Source organism: Helianthus annuus, chromosome 3 (genome assembly GCF_002127325.2).
Source record: "Helianthus annuus cultivar XRQ/B chromosome 3, HanXRQr2.0-SUNRISE, whole genome shotgun sequence".
Lineage (NCBI taxonomy): Eukaryota > Viridiplantae > Streptophyta > Magnoliopsida > Asterales > Asteraceae > Helianthus > Helianthus annuus.
In genome coordinates this window covers 111,324,747-111,346,427 of record NC_035435.2, presented here as the reverse complement: position 1 = coordinate 111,346,427, position 21,681 = coordinate 111,324,747, and the positions used below count along the sequence as shown (strand labels likewise).

The 21,681-nt window shown below is 37.2% G+C and overlaps 1 protein-coding gene across 1 annotated transcript; it reads right to left on the bottom strand.

Annotated features, from left to right (window-relative positions):
* Positions 1–2,894: 2,894 nt before the first annotated feature.
* Positions 2,895–7,109, bottom strand: LOC110929515 (extra-large guanine nucleotide-binding protein 1). The gene is made up of 8 exons (XM_022172676.2): positions 5,803–7,109; positions 5,574–5,711; positions 5,382–5,489; positions 5,074–5,256; positions 4,674–4,848; positions 4,348–4,595; positions 3,956–4,122; positions 2,895–3,809 (listed from the first exon to the last, which is right to left on the bottom strand). Exons 1-8 carry the CDS (start codon positions 6,799–6,801, stop codon positions 3,215–3,217), a joined length of 2,613 nt encoding a protein of 870 aa, XP_022028368.1. The 5' UTR covers positions 6,802–7,109; the 3' UTR covers positions 2,895–3,214.
* Between the last annotated feature and the right edge of the window lie 14,572 nt (positions 7,110–21,681).

Here is a 21,681-nt window from a genome sequence, read left to right as displayed (position 1 = left end):
CGTACGTGTGTGGTTCAGTGTGTTTACGTTGTCTATTTTTTCCCGTTTAATAAGTTCATCACAACGCGCGAGTCCTAAATCGAGTTAGTTATTGTTTTCTATGTTTTTTATGTCGGTCTAATTTTTCCACATTAAGACGCCGCAACTTCAATGTTAGTGGTCGTTGGCTATAGTGTGACATTGGTGCTATTCGTCACGGTTTTACGCCCCCGCCGCAACGCGGGGAGCTTAATACGATAGGTTATTTATATAGATACAAGTCATGTAACGTAGTAATTATGATACCATTAATTGTATGAGCTTATTTGGTGAATTACTTATTTGTATAAGATAGTAATACAGACTTAATGGCAAAAACATCTTTAACACATTGTAAATGTGAATCTGATCAACAGCATGTCAATTTCGTTGGTCGCGGCGCAACGCGCGCAAGTAAATATTCTAGTATCATGATCAATTGGTGGGTGCCAACTGTTTTTCTTTTTTTTACTTTTTATATATTTGTTTTCCTTTTTTCAACTTTATTTTCCTTTCGTTTTTCGTTTTTCATTTTTTTCCATTACTTTTTACCTTCATTTCTTTTCTCTCTTTATCATTATTGGTGTTGTATCGAATGTCAGGGTTATAAGGATCCGTAACGATCCGAAATGATACTCATCAAAATTTTTTCACGTAAAGAACCGAAATGATATGGACCAAATCATAGTCGCAGTGCACGAAAAACCCGCTTCTCGCCGCAAAGTGCATTCTTACCTTAAATCTACTTTACAATAATTGGTAAAATACATACATAACAAAAAGCGATATGATTCAAACTAGTTTACTCTATTTTTTATGTATAAGAAAGAAGGAATGTGTGAATATTAACTCTCGAATAAAAACGACCAAACTAGAAGTCAGCAATTGAGCATCGTAGAATATTCTTTTTCCATACGGGTCCACGTCACCCGTGGGCCACCACGGCCACCGGCTCCTACGTGTCCTTCTCTCTGATTAAATATCTACTATTCTCTCCAATCATATATCCCTATAAATACATCCCATTTTTCTATTCCAATATCACAACACAAAACAAACAAAAAAGTGATTAAAAAAATCAAGATATTTTTTTTCATGTCGACAATGGTGAATATGTGGATCGGAGAATTAACGAAGCTTACTGACAAGATCCACTTGAAGAAAAATCATCAACAGCTGCCTAATTTCTTCATCAAATCCCAAACTGAAACCGATGTTCAAGTTGAAGAACATGAGGCTTTAGGAATCACTTTAACGGAGTCGGAAAAAACTGCTCCGGTGGTGTTGAAGTCGCCGGCGACGGAGGAGTGGTCGGAAGAGACGGTGTTTTGGTTGATGGACCGTTTTGCCCCTTGTTAGAGACCATTATTACTTTTTCAGTTTCTCTACTTATGTGTGGGTATATATGTAAATGACCGTGTTTGTTTGTATTGTATATGTGTTATTTCTTTTTCTAAAACCTTTTCGGTAGAAATGTTATTTAGTGTTGATGCCAAAGAATAATTTTTTTTGTACGGCCAACAAATCAATCCCGAGCACTCTTGGGGCACCCGCTTGACAAACGGAGTACTCCGAGAGTAACCCGAGTCGCACATTACCAATTCCGGGGAAAACCCGGTAACCCACCTGCCCGTAGGCCAGTGGCGAAGCTTGACCATAAAAACGGGGGGGTCGAAAACGTATATACCAAAAAATTTCTATACGAAAACTACATATATAACACCACTGAGCGAAAAGTTCGGGGGGTCGGGCGCCCCTCCCGGCCCCTCTTAAGCTACGCCCTTGCCGTAGGCACGACGGTAAAATCCGTTTGGCTCAAGGACCGAACCCAGGTTTCCCAGGGTCTCCTATCACTGCCCACCAGTGTCTCACTCCTTTTTTGCATCAAATGAGAATTGAACTTGAGTCTTCAAAGAAGAACTCAAGTCCTCTACCACTTGAGCTAGAGGTCATTGGCGATGCCAAAGTACAAATGAGTTAGGTTGTTTGTTGTGTTGAGGCGTGGGGCTAGTGGTGTTTAAATAGCTTGTGACTCGTTGGAAGCTCACTTGACAAAGAGCGTGAAGTTGGATTGGGTTAATTTTAAGTTGAGTCGAGCTGGCTTGTGTACTTTTTAAGTTGAGTTCGAACTAATATGAACTCACTCGAAGAAAATACCATATGAAGAAGTTTGGTTTTGCTCGACTCGGATGGCAAGGGTGAGGTTCTGATATGTTTTCGTCACTTTCTTCCTCCTCAAAGTGCGTGTAAGATTATTTTAGAGTAAATTGCCATTTTAGTCCCTGTGGTTTGGGCCATTTTGCCAGTTTAGTCCAAAGGTTTCATTTTTAACATCTGGATCCAAAAAGGTTTCATCGTTGCCATTTTGGTCCAATTGACTTAACTCCATCCATATCTGTTAAAGCTGCCAAGGGCATTTTTGTCATTTCATTTTGGTCCAACTGACTTAACTCCATCCATATGTGACAAAAATGCCCTTGGCAGCTTTAACAGATATGGATGGAGTTAAGTCAGTTGGACCAAAATGGCAACGATGAAACCTTTTTGGATCCAGATGTTAAAAATGAAACCTTTGGACTAAACTGGCAAAATGGCCCAAACCACAGGGACTAAAATGGCAATTAACTCATTATTTTAATACTTAATGAGGAATGATAATTTATAAATTTACTAGGAAAGACTTTGCGTCCTCAAGGGGACATCATGGTGGTTGAGGTGTGTGTAAATTCTCGCAAAATGCAGGTTGTGTATTTATCCTAGAAAATCTTGGAATTAATGTTAAAAAATTGGGAAAATTTTTATTGGTTCACTAATGTGTAATGTTAATTTATAGATCTATTAGAAGAAATTGATTACAGAAAAAAATGCATCACATAAAACTAGAATAATAAATTTAATATCTTTTTAGACCTGGAATTACATGGTCTATCAAAATATATTAAGCCGTCCGTAAGCTACTCGAGATCATTTCATGAAAAACTAACATGATGCCATGAGTAGCTCTTTATGTTCTGTTGTATTTCATATTATATATTTACTTCCATGCATATTACATGGGTTACCTAAAAAGCAAAGTTATGATTAAAAAAAACAATTTGTTGCTCGTCTACCCGCTATCCTTATGTAATTTGCCCTGGTGATTGGAATGAAACAATATAAATTGAAAAAAAATTGGTTGGCTTATTTTCTAATCACCTTATATAGTGGTCTCAGCCTCTGTGCTTGCTGAAGACCACTCATTGGTACTAGCAATAGGTTTATTTTCTTCATTTACCCACATCAAAACCTCCTTCCCATACTTAAGAGCTGCATCAACACTACCCCCTTCTAACCCTGTAACCGGCGAAACATACAGTTTCCGCCCGGTCAACTCACAAAACAACTTCTTAAACTTTGCAGCAATGTACTGAAACGCGTACTGCGCTACAGATGCATTATTGTTATTGTTTGAGTTTCCATCGTCATACGAGTGGTTGGTGATGAACGGATTGAAATCATGAAACCATTCACATTGTGTGAGAGGCGTTGTTTTGATCTTCTTTTCGAGAAGATCGTACTTGTTGAGTATTAGAAGGAATGCTTTGTTTTTGAATCTTGGATTTGTGACTATGTTTTCAAAGATGTTTCTGCTTTCTAACATCTTGTTCTTGAGATTTAAGTTGTTGTCGTGGAAATATTCGTTGTATGAAGTTAAGTCGACGCAGTAGAGGATGAGGTCGACGTCTTCAAACATACTTAGCCATTTACAGTTGTAGCCGAGGTTGCTTGAGTTCACTCGAATCAGTTCGTACCTGCAAACGTGAATGTTTAGTATTGGTTCTCAAAACAGACACACACACACACACACACACACACACACACACACACACACATATATATATATATATATATCAGACCATTCATTTCATTTGTGATCAATATGGAATATAACACTAACCTTTGCAGTGGAGTATCACTCTGCTCAGTGGCATCCATGAAGCTATTTGGAGGTGAAGAAGAAACGGAGAACTCCATTGAAGTAATCCCGTTTGAAGATGTGATACCATCAGCATACAGAATGTCCTCATCAGACGGCTCATAAGTCTCGCACGAGATTTCAGCAGCCTACACAATATCCAGAATACTTATTTAAATATTTTATAATAACTGTTATATAATAATAGTGGTGGAATACAGGCGTGTTGGTCGGTTAGGCAGCAAGTTATAACGGGCTCATATTGGTGTTGCTCGGGTTGACCCAAAGCAACCCATTCATAAGTAAACGGGTCAAAAATTCCACCTTTAACTGTAATAAATATAAAATATAAAATATGACATGTAAGCACATACCCGAGGTAAGAAATAATCAGCTACTATCGGGAGTGCGGGAAGTTCATCTCGTCTAGCATAAGTTGCTTGAAAAGCTTTATCCTTCCACAGTTCCTCAACTACTGCTGCATACTCACGAGTTGCAGCAGGAAAAATGACGTCTAGATCGCCTGACTCCACAATTTGAAGAAGCCATTCAGAAAATTTATTTAATTTTCCACTTAGAGAATAAACGTTTAACTCGATGTCATCAACCGAACTCCCTGCAGCTGTATAAAAATAGCTTCATATTAAATCAAATTATGTAGATATGAAATTGTGAAATGGTATTAAAAAACGCATTATACCTGAAGTACCAGGTTGATCAATCGGTTTTTTCCCAATCTGAATTGAATAATCTTCTTCAAATTGTTGAAGACCCTCAAGAAGTATACTTATATACAGATACAAGTTTCTCTGGATCAATGATTTGACTTTTTGACGTTCGTCTTCTGAAAATGGAACTCTGTTAAGAATCTTGGCCTGAAAATAAACACGTTCAACAGCTCAATTATCGTGAACAGGCTATGCAAAATTTAATGAATTTTTATTTTTTTTTGGTTTTATTCGTGGATGAAAGGGGTACAAGTAGAATTGTTTTGCATATTGGAATCTATCTAACATCAAGTAATTCTTTCGAGATCTTATCAAAAACGACATACATAGATCATAACAGGCTTAACAGCCGAGATTTCTACTATGTTTTACCTGCTTATAGATGGCACTTATACCGGACTGATCTTGACCAACTAGAAGTATTTTAGTTAGCGGTTTTGTATCAGTTTTTTTCTGCTTTTGTTGGCTTCCATTCACTACTTCTTCCTCGGACGAGATAAAAGATTTTGGTGGCATCGGCAAAGACAAGATAAAACAAGCCATCTTTATTCCACGCTGAAACCAAAAAAAATCAAGACAAGCTAAGTCAAGAATAAAGTTAACATCGGATAATACAACAAATAACAAACGTACCCAGTAAAATCCCACTCATAGTAAAATAATATAAATCAACGACATACCTTTTCCCATATTTTCCCATTCTGTTGTTGGTTCTGTCCCTCTTCTTGATACGATCCATTGTGGCTTACCCAATAACTCGGGCTACCCTTGTGATTGATTCTGGCAACCTGCATAATTTGCGAAAAAAGTCAAACATTGACCAATGTGTCTATTATCAGTATCCCCAAATTATAAAAATACAAGACACTAACCTTTAACATCCAGAGCTCTCGTTTAGTGATCACCCGATTGTTGACTATTACGTTTGTGCTTCCGTTGCTTGCATTTTTCATGATCATCCCACCAATAGACAGTCCAGGAGTAATAATTTGGCTAGGCTTTTTCCCTTCCTGCTCAAAATTTTACAACATTCATCATTACAAAAAATCAAAAATATATTCACTATGGTGTTATCGAATCGATATATGTATGAAGCCTCACCTTTCCCCAAAAACCAGACAACTTATCATACCAATAGAATCCCGGAACAAGACCTTTCGGTGGGTGAGAACAAGTTTGCAACTGATACGCTTCTTCTAACGAAAGATGGTTACCATTAACGTAAATGAGCCAATGTGGTGCTTGGTTTACTTGACATGATTTTTCAGCAAGCATTACTTGTTCAACTTGAAAATCTGCAAGCACTTGCTTAAGAACGCTCGAACATTTCCCTAACTGCCCGCGTTTTGACTCATCTATCGGATACCCGATACAAGTAATACATTTTCTACCTTCTGGCATATACCCCATCACTCTCAACACACATTTACTACAGTATTTCGCATCGCATACTATGCAACACTCCTTCTTTGTGAATCGGTTTCCCTTAAGGCAATAATGGCATAACCCCTTTTTGATATTGAGATTAGCGTGTGGTCGTTCTTGCATCATCGATCCTGACTCGTCGTAACCACTCTCATCGTGAACCATAGCGCTAGACTCAGGCTCAAGAAACGTCACAATTTGAGTTCTCGTATCATAATTTGAAACCTCTTGGTCCGTTCGCTCATCATCTTCGCTAGCGCTAACTTCTTCAATCTCGTGGCAATCGTTATCCAAACCTTCAACATCTGAACTCATGGAAGACTCATGAGAATTCTCTTGACTATCCGAAAAGCCCGATGAAGCACTACTTCCCTCTTTTTCTAGTGATCCAGGTTGATGAAGACTAGTTTCCTTATTTTCGGACGAAACAAACTCAACCCGTCTCTTAACAACCGGATAGATAACCGGTAGTGACAGATTGCCAGAATTAACAGGTGTGGAAACAACCGAGGCGGTTGGAATACTTCCGATATCAACAGGAACTGCCTTAGGAATCTCATAAGAAACCGGAGGGCCAGAGTACTCGGTGGCAAACGAGTACTCCACATTATACTCATCATCTTCAACCTTTTTCGACGAATGATTCGGTAATATACTTCTCAAAATCTTACTCATGTTGTTAATCTAACTTAATTTTTTTAAATAAAAAATAAAATAATTTTGAATCAACTAATAGCTTGAATTTAAGTTGAGCTAAGCTACTAATTCTTAACTGAAGCTGAACCTGAACAAAAGAGTTTATAAGTTTATATATTATTCACAAGTTCATGGAAAATCAAATGTGAAAGATGGAAAATACTATAATTAAACAACACTGACGTGCTAGATTGTTGACTGAAGACTTGACTTCATTGTTACGACCAATTCAACAGATTAATTTTCCCCTTAAACGACAACCACCCCCCCCCCCCCCACCACCACCACACACACATACATATATATATATATATACACACACAGATAACTTTTGTATCAATATGTAAACAAGTAATCAACATAAATGAATGTAAATAAACAAACCTAAATGGACATGATTCACATGAACTAATTAACATAAATGAATTTAAATAACCAACCCGAAATGAACGAATGAGACATGTGTTTGTATTGGTTCACAAAATTAAATGAAAACAAAAAAAAAAGGAAAATCATAAAAATAGGCATGTGGACCAAGATTTTTAGCAAAATAGACATTGATTTTTTTTTGAACGGCAAATTTGGATCACTGACTGACGACCACTGGATTATCGTCAAGGGAACATGGCCGGCCATGAGGGTGGGCGGGGAGGACCACCGGGCAGGGCCCGATATTTTGAGGGGCACGTTATTTAAAAAAAAATGAAATGTATATTTAAAAAAAAAATAAATTAATAGGGTATACCCATACAAACACCAACATATGCCCACTTACAAAACTAGGTTTAGATTAGTTATTAGCCCATTTTCATTAGGTTTAGGTCTCCCAATACCCAATTTCGGTAAGGCGTAAGGGCACGTTTTTTCGAGCTCGAACAGGATACACGAATTCTCAGAGCCGGCCCTGCAAGGGAACCACCTGATCATATCCATCTCCATTAGACATAATGCCTATACCCCAATTCAGGAGGATACCCAATAAATATAGGAAAACCCCCTTGTGGAAATCGAACCCAGGACCTATTGGTCTCAAAACTTTATCTCTCCTCAAGATGCCACTAGGCTATAAAGCCATGGGCAGGCATTAAATTTGTTTATTTGTAAAATAAGCAAACCAATAAGAGAATGACAAGTATGACTTGACGTACCAAAATAGCTCACACTCCGACTTTCCGGCATTTTTTTAGTCGGCACAAAAAACACATAAAAGTACTCTTGGGTTCACATCTCATCTAATGACCAATCAAAAAATTACAAGTGTAAAGTGCCGGCTAAAATAGTGACGGAACTTTACACTTGTAATATTTTGATTGGTGGACGTCCGTCTTTTTTCGGTGCCATCAAAAATGATGTCGGCTCTTTTAACCTGCCAGCTAAAAAGTCGCTGAAAAGTTAAAAGTCGCTGAAAAGTTAGAATACGGGGTATTTTGGTGCCGGTTTCACGTACTTGTTCTTCTTTTTGTTTGATTATTTTACAAGTTCACAAATTCAATACCTTTTTTATAAAATTATTGGTGTAACACGTCTATTTTCATGGTTTTACAAAAATAATGTGTATATATGTTCGTTAGTTTAATAAATAAAACACTTTCCTTTGTGTTCCCGAGTCTCATTTAACAAGGGGGGAGAGAAAAATGAATTAAGAAAGAAAAGGAAGGAAAAGATAACCATTTTATCTTATCTGTTCCTGAGTTAGAAGGAAAAGAAAAGAAATAAATAATTTTACCATTATATCTCAAGAACATGGTTTTTTCATATTTTCATCCCTTTTCTTCTCATCTTCCGTTAAATGAGACTCGGGTACTTTGTTTCGAACGATGAGAGTGACGTACAGAATTAAAGAACGAAGACTTGACTACAAAACGACGCCATTAACTTATAATCTGTCTCCATTATAGACGCGTTCAACCACTAATTTCCATTTCCAATGGGATTAAATACTAGTGATGAAAACAGTGTGTATAATCTGTGCGATTTCGTTGAAATTCATATCGTCAATTAATGTAATGACGTGAACGAAGAAGATGTCTCCGTCAGAGATGCAATGACCCATTCAAAAAGTTTGAATTTGGGCCAACGCGTTTAACAAGAAAGAATGAGTGAAAATTTGACCAAGAGAAAAATGTTCAACGAACCGTTGGTCACGTTGAAGTATTTAGGTCCCTGAAATATTTCATTCTTACAAAACAAGCCTTTATGTTTCATAATATACATATAGAGGAAAGGTAGGAAAATTTATTCGTAAGTTGTTATTGAAATTAACTATTGGCTATTATCTTAACAAAAATAAATATATTATAATTTACACATGTAGTAGTTTTGATATCTTAAGATTCTAGTTATTGTTAGAATGACATATGTAACAAGTTTATATGTTTAGATCATTTTCGATTTAAGAAGGTAGTGATTTACTTCACGATTAAAAAATAAAAAGAAATAGTCATACATATGTTGATCGGTCAGTTTCACTCAATAATATACCGTTAAAATTGGTAAATCAGAGTCTACTACATATTTATTTAACACCATAAATTGTTCAGATACTAAACTCATATAGAATAGACACAAACTATGAATCTAAACTCACAAATGGATCATCAACTCAATGATCTGGTATATTCTCACAAGATCTAAACTGGCCCTAATAGATCTAGCAACGAACTAGATCAAGAAAGCCCTAAAATCAAGATCTCGAAGTGAAACCCTAAGAGAGAGAAACAAATGAGTGTGTGTGAGAATAAAAATATGAGCGGTGGCTGTTTTTTTAGGGAAACCACTGATGGTCAATATCAGTGAATGTCAGCAATAAAAATGTGAGCAGTTGTTGTTTTTAAACTCTCAGTAGATAGCCAACAGTGATTGAAACACTGACGTTTGGTCAGTTAGTGGTCAACATGAAGAATGAAGAAACGGAGGTTGTCTTTCAGCAGTGGATAACTTTTAAACACTGATGTGATAAATACTGTTACATATAAACACTAAAGTGATATGACATCTAACAACCTAACAGAGTATAAAACACTGATGTGATAAATACTGTTACATATAAACACTGTTAACATAAACAAAGGTAGAATATCAGGCCTTAGGTACATAAGTACTTGTCTTTAACAGGGTTTTGTCTTCAACAGTGGATAGGTCTCATCAGTCTTTAAGTCCATCAGTCTTTATAAGGAGCAGTGGTTAGTTATAACAGTCCTTAGCATGATCAGCTTTTATAACCACTCCATAACCCTTTGAGAGGAAGCAAGTGTCCGTCTATTCAATTGAGAGGAATCATTGCATTACATCCCTGTTGGAAAATAGAACCATAAATTTAGGGAAAATGGGTTTGAAAGATGATAACCCAACAGTGGAGGATCTCATTCTACAGCTCGATCCGATAAATTCAGGGGTATTCTCAAATAATGGTTCCTAGATGTTTAAAGACCGACAAAGACCGACAAATGTCCACAGTGTTGCTTCTTTGGACATTTGTCGGTCTTCAAACATCTAGGAAACATTATCTGAAAATAACCCTGAATTTATCGAAGCTGTAGAATGAGATCCTCAACTGTTGGGTTATCATCTTTCAACCCCATTTTCCCTAAATTTATCAATTCTGTTTTTCAGACCTCCCAAAGCCACCTATTCGCCTCCAAAGAGATTGAGACAGGTTGAGGCATAACCTGCACTTGCTGTAATTCCACCAGTTCAGTATTTAATCCCAATATACCAACTCAATACAAATAACAAAACAGATTTGAAACCATAAATATGGATTATAGAGATCTATGAATGAAACATGGGTGAATAAACCAACAAAACAGATTGTGAAAAAACAAAAACTACAAACGTATCAAAATCAATCTACTCGTAATCACATGGTACACCAATGCAAGCATCTGAATAAACAATAACAAATCAAAGACAATTTACCAATACTTACCGAAACCATAACTGGTCAGATTTATGTGCGGCTCTTAACTACATTTTGTAGAATCTGTACATCTAACAAATAATCAAAGAATAAAGAAACAAACCAAAAAACATTCTGTAGAATCTGTATATCTAACAAATAATTAGAATGACCATTTTTACCTTATTTCAAAATTTTCATAATATGAAAATAAGTAAAACATACAAAAAATGAAACCAAACAACTGATATTTGTCGTTCGAATCTTTGAGTTGGTCATCATAGTCCTACAACCTTTCGATGTCGTTGGAATCGGTCGGTGATGTCAGCAGCCTAACTAACAAACAACAGCAAACAACAATAGCAAGTCACCAATCAATCGAACTCAAAATCATATAGAAGCCCAAAAATAATACATATCCTAACCTAAAACTCAAAATGGAAAAATGAAAAAATATATTCATAACGAACCTTAAACCTCAAATCCATTACAACATAACCATTAAATCAACCTCAAAATTATATAGAAGTCTAAAAATAAAATCAAAATTAGACAAGTGAACATCAAAATTGAACAACAAACCTGACCAAAAATTAACCAAGAGAAATGCAGGCCGCAGAGCCCACAACCTCCGTTCATCTCTGTCATCAAGTTCCCAGCGGAATCCTAGCCGAAGCATAACCATAGGTAAACACGCATGAAGATGGAATGAGTGAACAATGAAAACAAAGATTGACACTTATAGAATGGAAGTTATTGATAATCTAACCTTGATTAGGAGCATTGATCTGAACATCTGTTAAGATCAGAATAGAGCAGAGCGAGAGAGAAAGCGGGGAAGCCCTAAATGAGTAAATGAGAGATGAGATAGATAAAAGAGGGAAGTGGTACTGTTGGGCGGTGTCGCAACCCCCGTCCCCCTATACAAACCCGGGAACGGGCAGCCGTGGCCAGTTTCAGTGGTATTTGGTGTTTATTAATTTGGCAGCGGATTTTACATCAGGACCGTAGTTAGGAAATATTTTACCAGAGTAAAACACCATATTTTATATAAGTAAACACATTGGGATAAAACCCAAGTTTTTATTACAAACTGATTTATAGGATTAAATCCCATTTTATTGTAATAAACGCCTTCTTTTATTTAGGTAAATTTTATAGCCACTTTTTCCAAGCCTTCAGTGCTGTCCAGCTGGCTTCTAATTGGCTTTCACATTGTGTTACCTGAAACGCGTTTAAAAACATTTTGTCAGTGGGAAATACTGGTGAGTGAATCCCAGTTCAATCAAGAAAAGTTTTATTAATTTAAACAGTACTGAGAGTGATTACAATGTTTATATCTACACAATTACTCATTCAGTACTTGCCACTTGACCGTATCTGTGGCTATGGTCATATCACACATTGGATAACCCGTTGTCCAATTGTGAAGATTATCAAGTAATGTATACAAAACCCCATAATACCGGCAGTAATTGAAGAATTACAAAGACTCAATCACTGCTAAATTGCATTGTAAAATATTTAAGGTTTTGTAAAAACTGTTTACAAAAAGGAGATTACTCACATTGTTGTCTTAGGTTTTCTGTAAGGATTTCCTGAGAGTTATCTATACTTTACACAAATGCACACGTGTTAGTATAATAACTCATTTTAACATTAGTAATACCCTGTAACAACTCTCACTAAAATTAATGCTTAGGGTGGTAATTAGCTATTAAGAAAACCCTAAATGAGAAACCCAAGTAATTCTGCACTAACCCTAAAATTTTCGAAACAATCAGAATCAGGATCAGGGCCCCTAAAACTCAGGGGGGTTAAACCCTAATCGATATTATCCTCTAAATTCGTTGTCTGAATTGAATTAAACAAAACTGTCAACTCACCCAAGCTACTGGACACGAAACCTACCCTACCCTAAATTGGCATCCCAGGCGATACGCGGGAGGTTCCCCGAATTCTTCCGCGACACGCGGGAGATGCAAATTTTCAGTATAAATAGAGGGCCTTGGGACTTGAATCTGGAAGTTGAAACGTCGGCCAAACGCTTTCTGTACGACGAGTTATCACACTTATACTACAAATAAACACACACACTACTTTCGAATTGCTGCCGCAAAACAGGGTAATCACTCGATCGCTATTACGATTCATCTTCCGAGATCAATATATCCAATAGATGTTTAAGTGCCGCCCACATTGGTTATACTTTGTCGTTCGTCGTTAAATCGATGAATGTTTAAGTATTGCCCTTTGTCGTTCGTTGTGAGAATTTGATCTCGTGAGTTATCGTGACTGCTGTATTGATCACTAACCCAGTTTTGTGTGCATTATTATTGAAATTAGGTTAACTAGGCTAAATCATATTCTGTCCGTGTTAAATCTGCAATGTGAGTCATTCTCTTTTTATCAATTGTTTTACAATACTCCAAATTATTTTTCAGAGTTATAATTACAGTGATTAAGTTTATGTAATCACCAAATTACAGCCAGTATGTGGGGTATTGTGCACATTACTACTGTTTTTATCACTTTAGGTGGGCGAACCTAAAATTAAGTGATATACGTCATTCATTGGGGCAGCCAATGGTGATATGACCACAGTCACAGATCCGGTTGAGTGACAAATACTGTGGGTAGTTGGTAGATATCAGAAACATATGTAAAAACTCTTAATACTGTAAATTATAATAAACGAGTCATTTCAGTAAACTGAATGATTCACTCAGTATTTCCCGCTGACAAAACCTTTTTCAAACATGTTTCAGGTGATCTATTGTAATTCAGGAAAAGTGCTGGGGAGCATTTCAAGCTTAAGAAAGTGGCTCATTATAAAATAGAGAAATATGTTTTCTAAAAATAAAGATTTATCAGTAAAATCATGTTATTGTAAATTACCGGGATTTTATCCCGAATTGTGAAATAAAATAACCGGGAAAAGTTTTTAGCTTTACAACGATCCTGATGATAAACTTCCGCTGTTAAACTCAATTAAACAAATATCACGGGATTTCTGTCCCGCGGCTCCTGAAACGGGTCAAACCGGGTCGGGGGCTGTGACAGAAATGAGGTGGTATCAGAGCCACTGAGTTAAGCTAATTAAGTATTTAGAGATACTTAATTTTTCCTGATTACTATTATATGATTATGTGTTTTATTAAACTGATTATTTGTTAGTTACAGTATGGGTAAGCAAAAGCTGCAAAATATCTATCTTAAATTAGATAGGTCAGTCTACGAAGAGGGAAGTTCATCCCAAAACAAATCTTCAAAACTCCCTACAATTCCTGAAGAAGGAATATTTGTGCGAAAAGCACAATATGAGAAACCGCTTTCTCCTAGAAAAAGGAGTATGATTATTAAGAAAAGTAAAGAGCAAATTCGAGAAAAGAGGATTAAAAAGGAAACCCAGGAAATACTCAATAAATCACCTTGGGAAGACAAGCTAGATGAGAAATGGGCAAATTTGTATATGCTAGCCACTGTAGCAGAACATGCAGATCTTTAAATACCCTAAGTCTAGTAATAGCACTTCCCGGTAAATAAATAAATAAATCCGAGTGTGTTCTTTCCTGTTATTTTGTACAAATAGTGTGCAATAAAACTTCAATGTTTATTTGTTAAACTTTGTTCCAAAATTTTAACTTAGTATTTTTGTGCATTTTGCATATATGCTACACAGCATGAGTGAGATATCTGAAGCCTTTCAGAACCTCAATCTTTACCCGGTGAATGTAGAAGTTTCCAAAGATTTTACTGGATACTTTGCTGATGTGGAACAACCTGCAGAATTCAATGCTCCACCTTTGACAAAACCAAAACGAAAGAAAAGAAAGAATTATGTATGGGGTAGTCGTATACGTAGGAAAAAGACAGCTACGAAACTTCCTAAAATAAACAACCCTTTAGAAAAAGGAAAAGAAATTGTAATTAAAGAAAGTACTAAACAACAAGAGATGGAAATTGAAGTCAAGAAAGATTCTAGGCAAATGGAAATACAGTTTGAGGAATATTCTAAGGATATAGAAATGGAAGTAGGACAAGGTTCTAGACCAACTCAGATAGAAATTGGAGAGAGCTCCAACCAAAACCAGGGAATAACTTTTCAGGAGGAAATAGATTTCCTATTGGCAAGCTGTGAGACTATTCAACCTGTCAATACGAATGTTTTTACCTATCCTAGTGAAAATCCACTCCCTATGAATTTTGAACCAGCAATCCCGGAACCAATAGTCCACTCTCAACCTGTAGAAATGGACGAATGGTGGACAAATGATTGGCAATTTCAAAATATTGTCAATGATCCTTATTCCTTTCTTCCACAATTCGATCCAGAACCCCTACCTAATCCACCAATGAGTAACGAAAATATGGCTGAACTTCGCCATTACGGTGAAGAATTGATGGATGCAGGAAATAGAATCAGGGAGATAGGGGGACAAATTGCTTGGAAGTATGATGAAAGGGAACTTCGTTTTTAGGATGACATGTGACGAGAGATAGGAGGATGGTAAAACTATAGTTGTGTAATAGTAAAAGTAATAGTGAAATCAGTCTGTAACATAACTACGAATAAAACTTTGTAACATATTGGTGTGTATTGATGCATACTATAACCAATATAAAATGAAATCGAGAAATCGATAGTTTTGACTATACATGTATTGTAAATTGTCTGATTGTTTGTGTATAATTGCTATTTATCAAATACTAATAAAAAATTATATATATTATCAGATGGCAAACATTGGTAATGAACCGGTAAATGAGTTTAATCAGTCGGAGCAACATCCAGGGGATCAATATATGACTAGACAAGATATTGAAAATATTGTTGCTCAAGGGATAGCCAATGCTATTCCAGCATTCGTTGCTGCTATAAAAAGTCCAATCGAACCGCAACATATCATGCCTAGTAAACGTACTACTGAAGATAACTTCAGTAATAGTATAAACGATGGCCATAATCATGTTAATCATGATAATGAATCCCAGCACACGCCCCTCCCTAAGAAACTGAAAGCTGCAACATCTGGTTGCACTTTCAAAGAATTCCTTGCTTGTAAACCCACTGAATTTGCAAGCAATGAAGGGGCAACTGCATCACTGCGTTGGTTAGAGAAAACCGAAGCAGTAATTGCAATAAGTAAGTGTGCCAAAGGTGATCAGGTCATGTACGCATCAAATCTGTTTAAAGAAGGAGCACTTGAATGGTGGAACACTGTGCTACAAGCTAAAGGAAGAAATAGGGCTTATGCTATGACTTGGGAAGAATTTAAGAATCTTGTAGAAAGAAAATTTTGTCCTGAGTATGAAAAGGAACAAATGGCAAATAAGTTCCTAAATCATCGGATGATAGGTGTAAATTGTCGTGGTTATACTTCGACATTCTTTGAATATGCTAGAGTGGTACCAACACTGGCTTCGCCAGAACCGGTACTCATTTCTCGCTATATTTGGGGATTAATTAGCGAAATTCGCAATATCGTTAAGGCTGCGAGACCTCGCACTATTGACGATGCAGTAGAATTAGCTAACACCCTAACCGATGAACTGATACACACAAGAGATGAAGACAGGAAGAAGGAATTAGCCCAGAAAATTACCCAAGGATTTAGGATGGGTAATAGTAGTAATTTCAAGAAAAGAGGAGCAGGACAATCTTCAGCACAACCATTCTGCAAAATTTGCAAAAAGAAACATTTTGGAAAATGTAACAAACTTTGCAATTTTTGCAAAACGATAGGACATCGTGAAGAAAACTGCAGGAAGAAATCCATAATTTGTTACAATTGTGGAGAAGCCGGACACTTCAAAACAGAATGTCCTTGATGTGCGTGAAGTGTGTTATATTTTTAGATATATATTTAAGCCCTTTTTACACTTTTAACCAAGTTTTAAATTTATAAAACACGATATTCACTAACACTAAACACACATATGGGCAAGTGCACCCATCGTGGACGTAGTATAGTGTTGGTAAGATACCGAGGTCGTCCAAGGACACAAGAGCTTTTAATACCGGTTTATCCTCAACGTCTAATCAAATCAAAAAGTTAGAAAAATGTTTTAAACTAAGAAAAATAAAAACTAACTAAATGCTGAAAAAGAAAATAAAATAAAAACAGATAGACAAGATGAATCACTTGGATCCGACACGTGTATTAGTATAACCTTTGATTATTTTCGCACTTTTGCACTTGTTTAAGAGATTATCTTAGTTATTGTAGTAGGCCCCTCTTTTGAAGGCGACGTTACCCTCAACCCAGTAGTTTGAGTCAGCAAGGATACAATCCTAAAGGGTCGGATTATTGAAAGATAATTAATTAAGTTATTAATGCAAATTATGGTAGGCCCCGCTTTTGGCGGTGACGTTACCCTCGGCTAAGTAGTCTGAGTCAGCAGGGATACAGTCCTAAATAGCCGGGTTATAGTATTAATAGTAGTTAGCTTATGAGGGGGTCAAAGAGTTTGGATCCCCGCCATCCAATACCTATGGGCATTGAAGGAGATCCTACTAAATTTGACCCAGGTCCCAAGCAGGACCTCTAAACGCTGAACAAGGGCAAGACCTTTACCAAACCGTTCCCTTAACCCCCGACCAGGTAGCCAACATACCTCCATATAGACCGTGGAGATATGAATGGTGAAAATCTTTTATTTTATATAGACAGTAAAATAATGCCAAGACACCACGGACAAACGATAAGGAAAGATCACCTTCAACATAAGTAACTAGTTATTAAAGTCATTAATACAAAACCAAATAAAAAGTGCAAAAGATTAAAAATAAAAAGTATTATACTAAACACTTGTCTTCACCAAGTGATGTAAGAGACTTAGGCAAACATGGCCTTGATTGTCAAGAACTCTTACGATCAATCTTGGATCCCGAGACGACTCACACACTCTATGATGGACAATGGATGATGGTGGTGGATGATGGTGTTATGGTGGTGGTGGGTGGTGGATGAAGTGTGAGAGAGGTGGTGTGCCAAGGGATGAGTTGAAATGAAGCCAAGCACTCCTATTTATAGGCTGAACAGAAGCCTGGGCACGGCCCCGTGTCCGCTGGACACGGCCCCGTGCCCGTCTGACACTCTCTCTCTTCATTAATTGTAATTCGCAATTACAATAAATGCACCTGCAGCACTCTGACCACGCCCCCGTGTCCGCTGGGCACGGCCCCGTGGTGGGCAATAGAAGCTTCTACCACTTTGTCTTTTTGTGCCAGGGCTAACCATCCTGGACACTGCCCCGTGCTCGCTGAGCATGGCCCCGTGTTGAGCTGGACACGCCCCCGTGTCCGCTGGACACAGCCCCGTGTTCAGCTGGGCACAGCCCCATGCTCAGCTGGGCACAGCCCCATGCTCAGCTTTCTTCTTGTTTTTGCTTTGGGAGATGCTGTCGAGGAGTCGGGCATGCCACGTTTCTTCCTTTTCTTTGTATTTATGTTGGATTTGGCTGCATTTTTGCTTCTTTTGTTCATTTAAGCTCTTTTAACCCTGAAAATACAAAAGGAAGACAAAAGCACACTTTTTCCAACATTAGTACTTAAAAAGGGTTAGTTTTATGCTTTATTTGATGTAATTTATATGTTGCATTTTACTCACATCAAATACCCCCACACTTGAATCTTTGCTTGTCCTCAAGCAAAACTCTTTAATATGTGGCTTACACTCCCAAATGGAATGGGTAGAAGAGAAGGTTTTGGGCTTGTCTTGAGTGTCGGGAATCCAAGATCTTTATTGGGTTTTATTTTTATACTATTTACAATCCTATTCGTTGTGATTTATTTAGAACGTTTCATAAGAGAAATTACTTATTTGGGCATAACATGCCTTTTTAAAATTTCATTTATATACAAGTTCACATACCTCACGGGGGATCACTCAACACTCGGCCGAAGGTGTATTTTTAGTGAATCACTCGAGAGCGGCATGGAACTTATTCCTACCATAAGCTTGCCAAGCAATCAATCCTCCTCCTTTTTAACTTTATACCTTTGTAAATATCAAGACGACTTTTTGGGTGAAGGGTTAGGCTTGGGCTAAAGGTGGGTGGTTGGGTTAGTAGTTAGTAAAAGGGCGAAAAGCGTAAAAAGCGTCGGTTTCGTAAAACACTTTGTTTTTTTTTTCTTCTTTTTTTTTCACTTTTTTTTTATTCTAATGAAGCATTTTTCAAACAAGGTTTCTTTTGATGAGCTTGTTTGTTTATTGCTAACTTCATCTCTTTTTTTTTTTTTCTTTTCTTTTTTTTTTTTGTGTCACAAGAAAACCGAGCTTTGTTACTAAAATAAAGGGTTTAAAATGAAAAAGGTTTTGGTGGGTAAAGGGTGTTTGTTTTGGGGAAAGAAACGAAAAGGTTTAGGCTCAAAGGGGTTAACTAGGGGGATTTTTGGGTAGGTGGTAAAAAAAAAAAAAAAGGAAAATTAATGGTGTAGAAATAAAAAGGGGTTAGTCCTAATGCCTCCATCATTTACTTACTCGGGTTTAAGTTGGTAAGGACCGGGAATTTATCGTCTTGGCAAGTTCTAGAGTCGTAAGAACCAAGCGGCTATTCACACAAGAAACGAAAAATGAGCATTTAGTTTAAAGATGTATATTTGTATGCTCAATAAAGGCTCAAAACTCACTTTTGTGGGAATGGGTTTTTATGTGATCAAGTATATATAATCAAATTTTAACTAAGATTGTCATGCCGTTTCATAATCTTCTTATTTGGTTCTTTTTATCACGACGCTATCGGTTGTAAATTTATAAAAACATAACCTTTTTAGAACTTGTTATTCCCAAATTAAACCAAGACAAGTAAAAAAAATGAAAAGTTTTTGAAAAAATTTGGGGTGATTAGCGGTTCCAATAGAGTTTTGTGTAAGGCTTGTTATTAGGACTTGCAAAATTCAAGGTTTTAGCATCCCCCCACACTTAAATTACACATTGTCCTCAATGTGTCCCAAAAATAAGTTTTTCGGTTGATTAAAATGTGTAAAAGTGGGTTAAAAACAAGATTTTATGGTACTGGGTAGCTGAACACGGGGTGGTGTTGGCTGAACACGGCCCCATGTCCAGACTGCAAGTACCAAAAGTAAACAGAAGGCTGGGCACGGGGGCGTGTTCAGTGAGCACGGCCCCGTGTCCAGGTACCTGAACTGGGCATTTCTGCAGATTTTTGGGCACGGGGGCGTGTTGGGTGAGCACGGCCCCGTGCTGAACTTGCAGTAATGAAGAAAAATTGTCGAGAGGCTCTGTTTTTGCGCATGGGGTGTTGGTTCAAGCTTCCCTTAGTATCCTTCACCATCCCGAGTGTGTTTTATTCCTGCAAATTAAAACTAAACTAGAAAGCATAAAAGTTAAACTAATCTAAAACTAAGGATAGTTCCGCGGAATGCCTCCGTGGTGCGCCACGTTTATAAGGGTCCTTGGCTAGACCCTCCTTATCGGGTGGTTCAGGCTCATCTTCAATTAGGGGGTCATTATTGCCAAAAGGATATTTCATTGAGCGCTCAAGATCTATGCTCCTTTTGAATGCCCCTAATTGAAGAGGTAGATTATTGAATTTCCGGTTTTTCAAAGCTTCATGAGTTTTTACAAAAGGTCGTCCCAACACTAGAGGAGCGTCATCGAGGATGACAAAGTCGGTTGGGATTACCATTTGATTTGTTTGAACCAAGACATCCTCCACTTCACCGATTGATTTTATTACTTTCCGATAGGATAGAAAAATGGGTATTTGAAGTGGAGAAAAATCACTAATACTTAATTTTTCAAAAATATAGTTAGGCATTATGTTAACACAAAGATCTTTATCAATGGTGATATTACTAATAAAGGAATTTTGAAAGAAACATGGAACCGGTGTAATGTTAATTTCAAAAGGATCTTCTTTTATTAGCGAGGTTTGATCATTAGTTAACTTAACACTTACTAAGTCTTTGATTTTAGCACTAGTGTTTAACTCTTTTAAAAACTTGGCATGAGGGGTTATTAAACAATGATTTTCGAAAGTAGGTGACAAGAGGTTAATTTCTTCAAAATTAGTCTCTTCTTGAATTTTAACATTACCGGACTCACCATTTTCGTTGTTTAACTCATGTGTCGGTTTTTCACTTTCTTGTTCTTCCATTTTTACACTTTCAACTATCTCTACGTTATTATCATTTTTTAGCTCTTCTCTTGCGCGGGATTCCTCTTCCCTTGCGCGAGATTCTTTTATGCAACGTTCGATAGTTTTAATGTGTTCCAATATCCTATTAGTTACTTCGGTGAGATTGAAAGAATTTGGATCCTCAAAGCTTGAATCCGGTTGCTCGATCCTTGGTTCCTCATAATACTCATATGAAGTAGATGGTTCACACCATTGTTCTTCACTGTAAGTATATGATGGATAAGGGTCGAAACTTTGTTCTTCATAGTACTCATATGAGGTGGGTTGTTCACGCCATGGTTCCTCATAGTAAGAGTATGAAGATGGTGGCTCATATCTTGAATCTTCAAAGTATGAGTATGAAGGCTCATACCTTGGTTCATCAAAATATGAGTATGAGGGAGGAGGTTCATACCTTTGGTCTTCATAGGATGTGTATGAAGTTGATGGTTCGTACATCGGCTCCTCATAGTAGTTGTATGAATTGGATGGTTGATATGAAGTATTATATTGAACCGAGCGTGCGTTACGACAATTAGTGCAATAATTACCCCTATAATCATCCTCATCATAGGTGTAGTTGTAACCTCTTGAGTATTGATCCATAAGAATCACTCAACAGATCACAACTGAGTCTCGGGACCAGAAAACAAAAATAAAGACGGAAACAGAAGCTGGACACGGCCCCGTGTTGAGTGAACACGGCCCCGTGTTCAGGGACTGTATCTGGGCGTTTTAATTAAATTTACTGGTCACGTTGAGCACGGGGGCGTGTTCAGCGAGCACGGCCCCGTGTTCAGACTCTGTATCTGGGT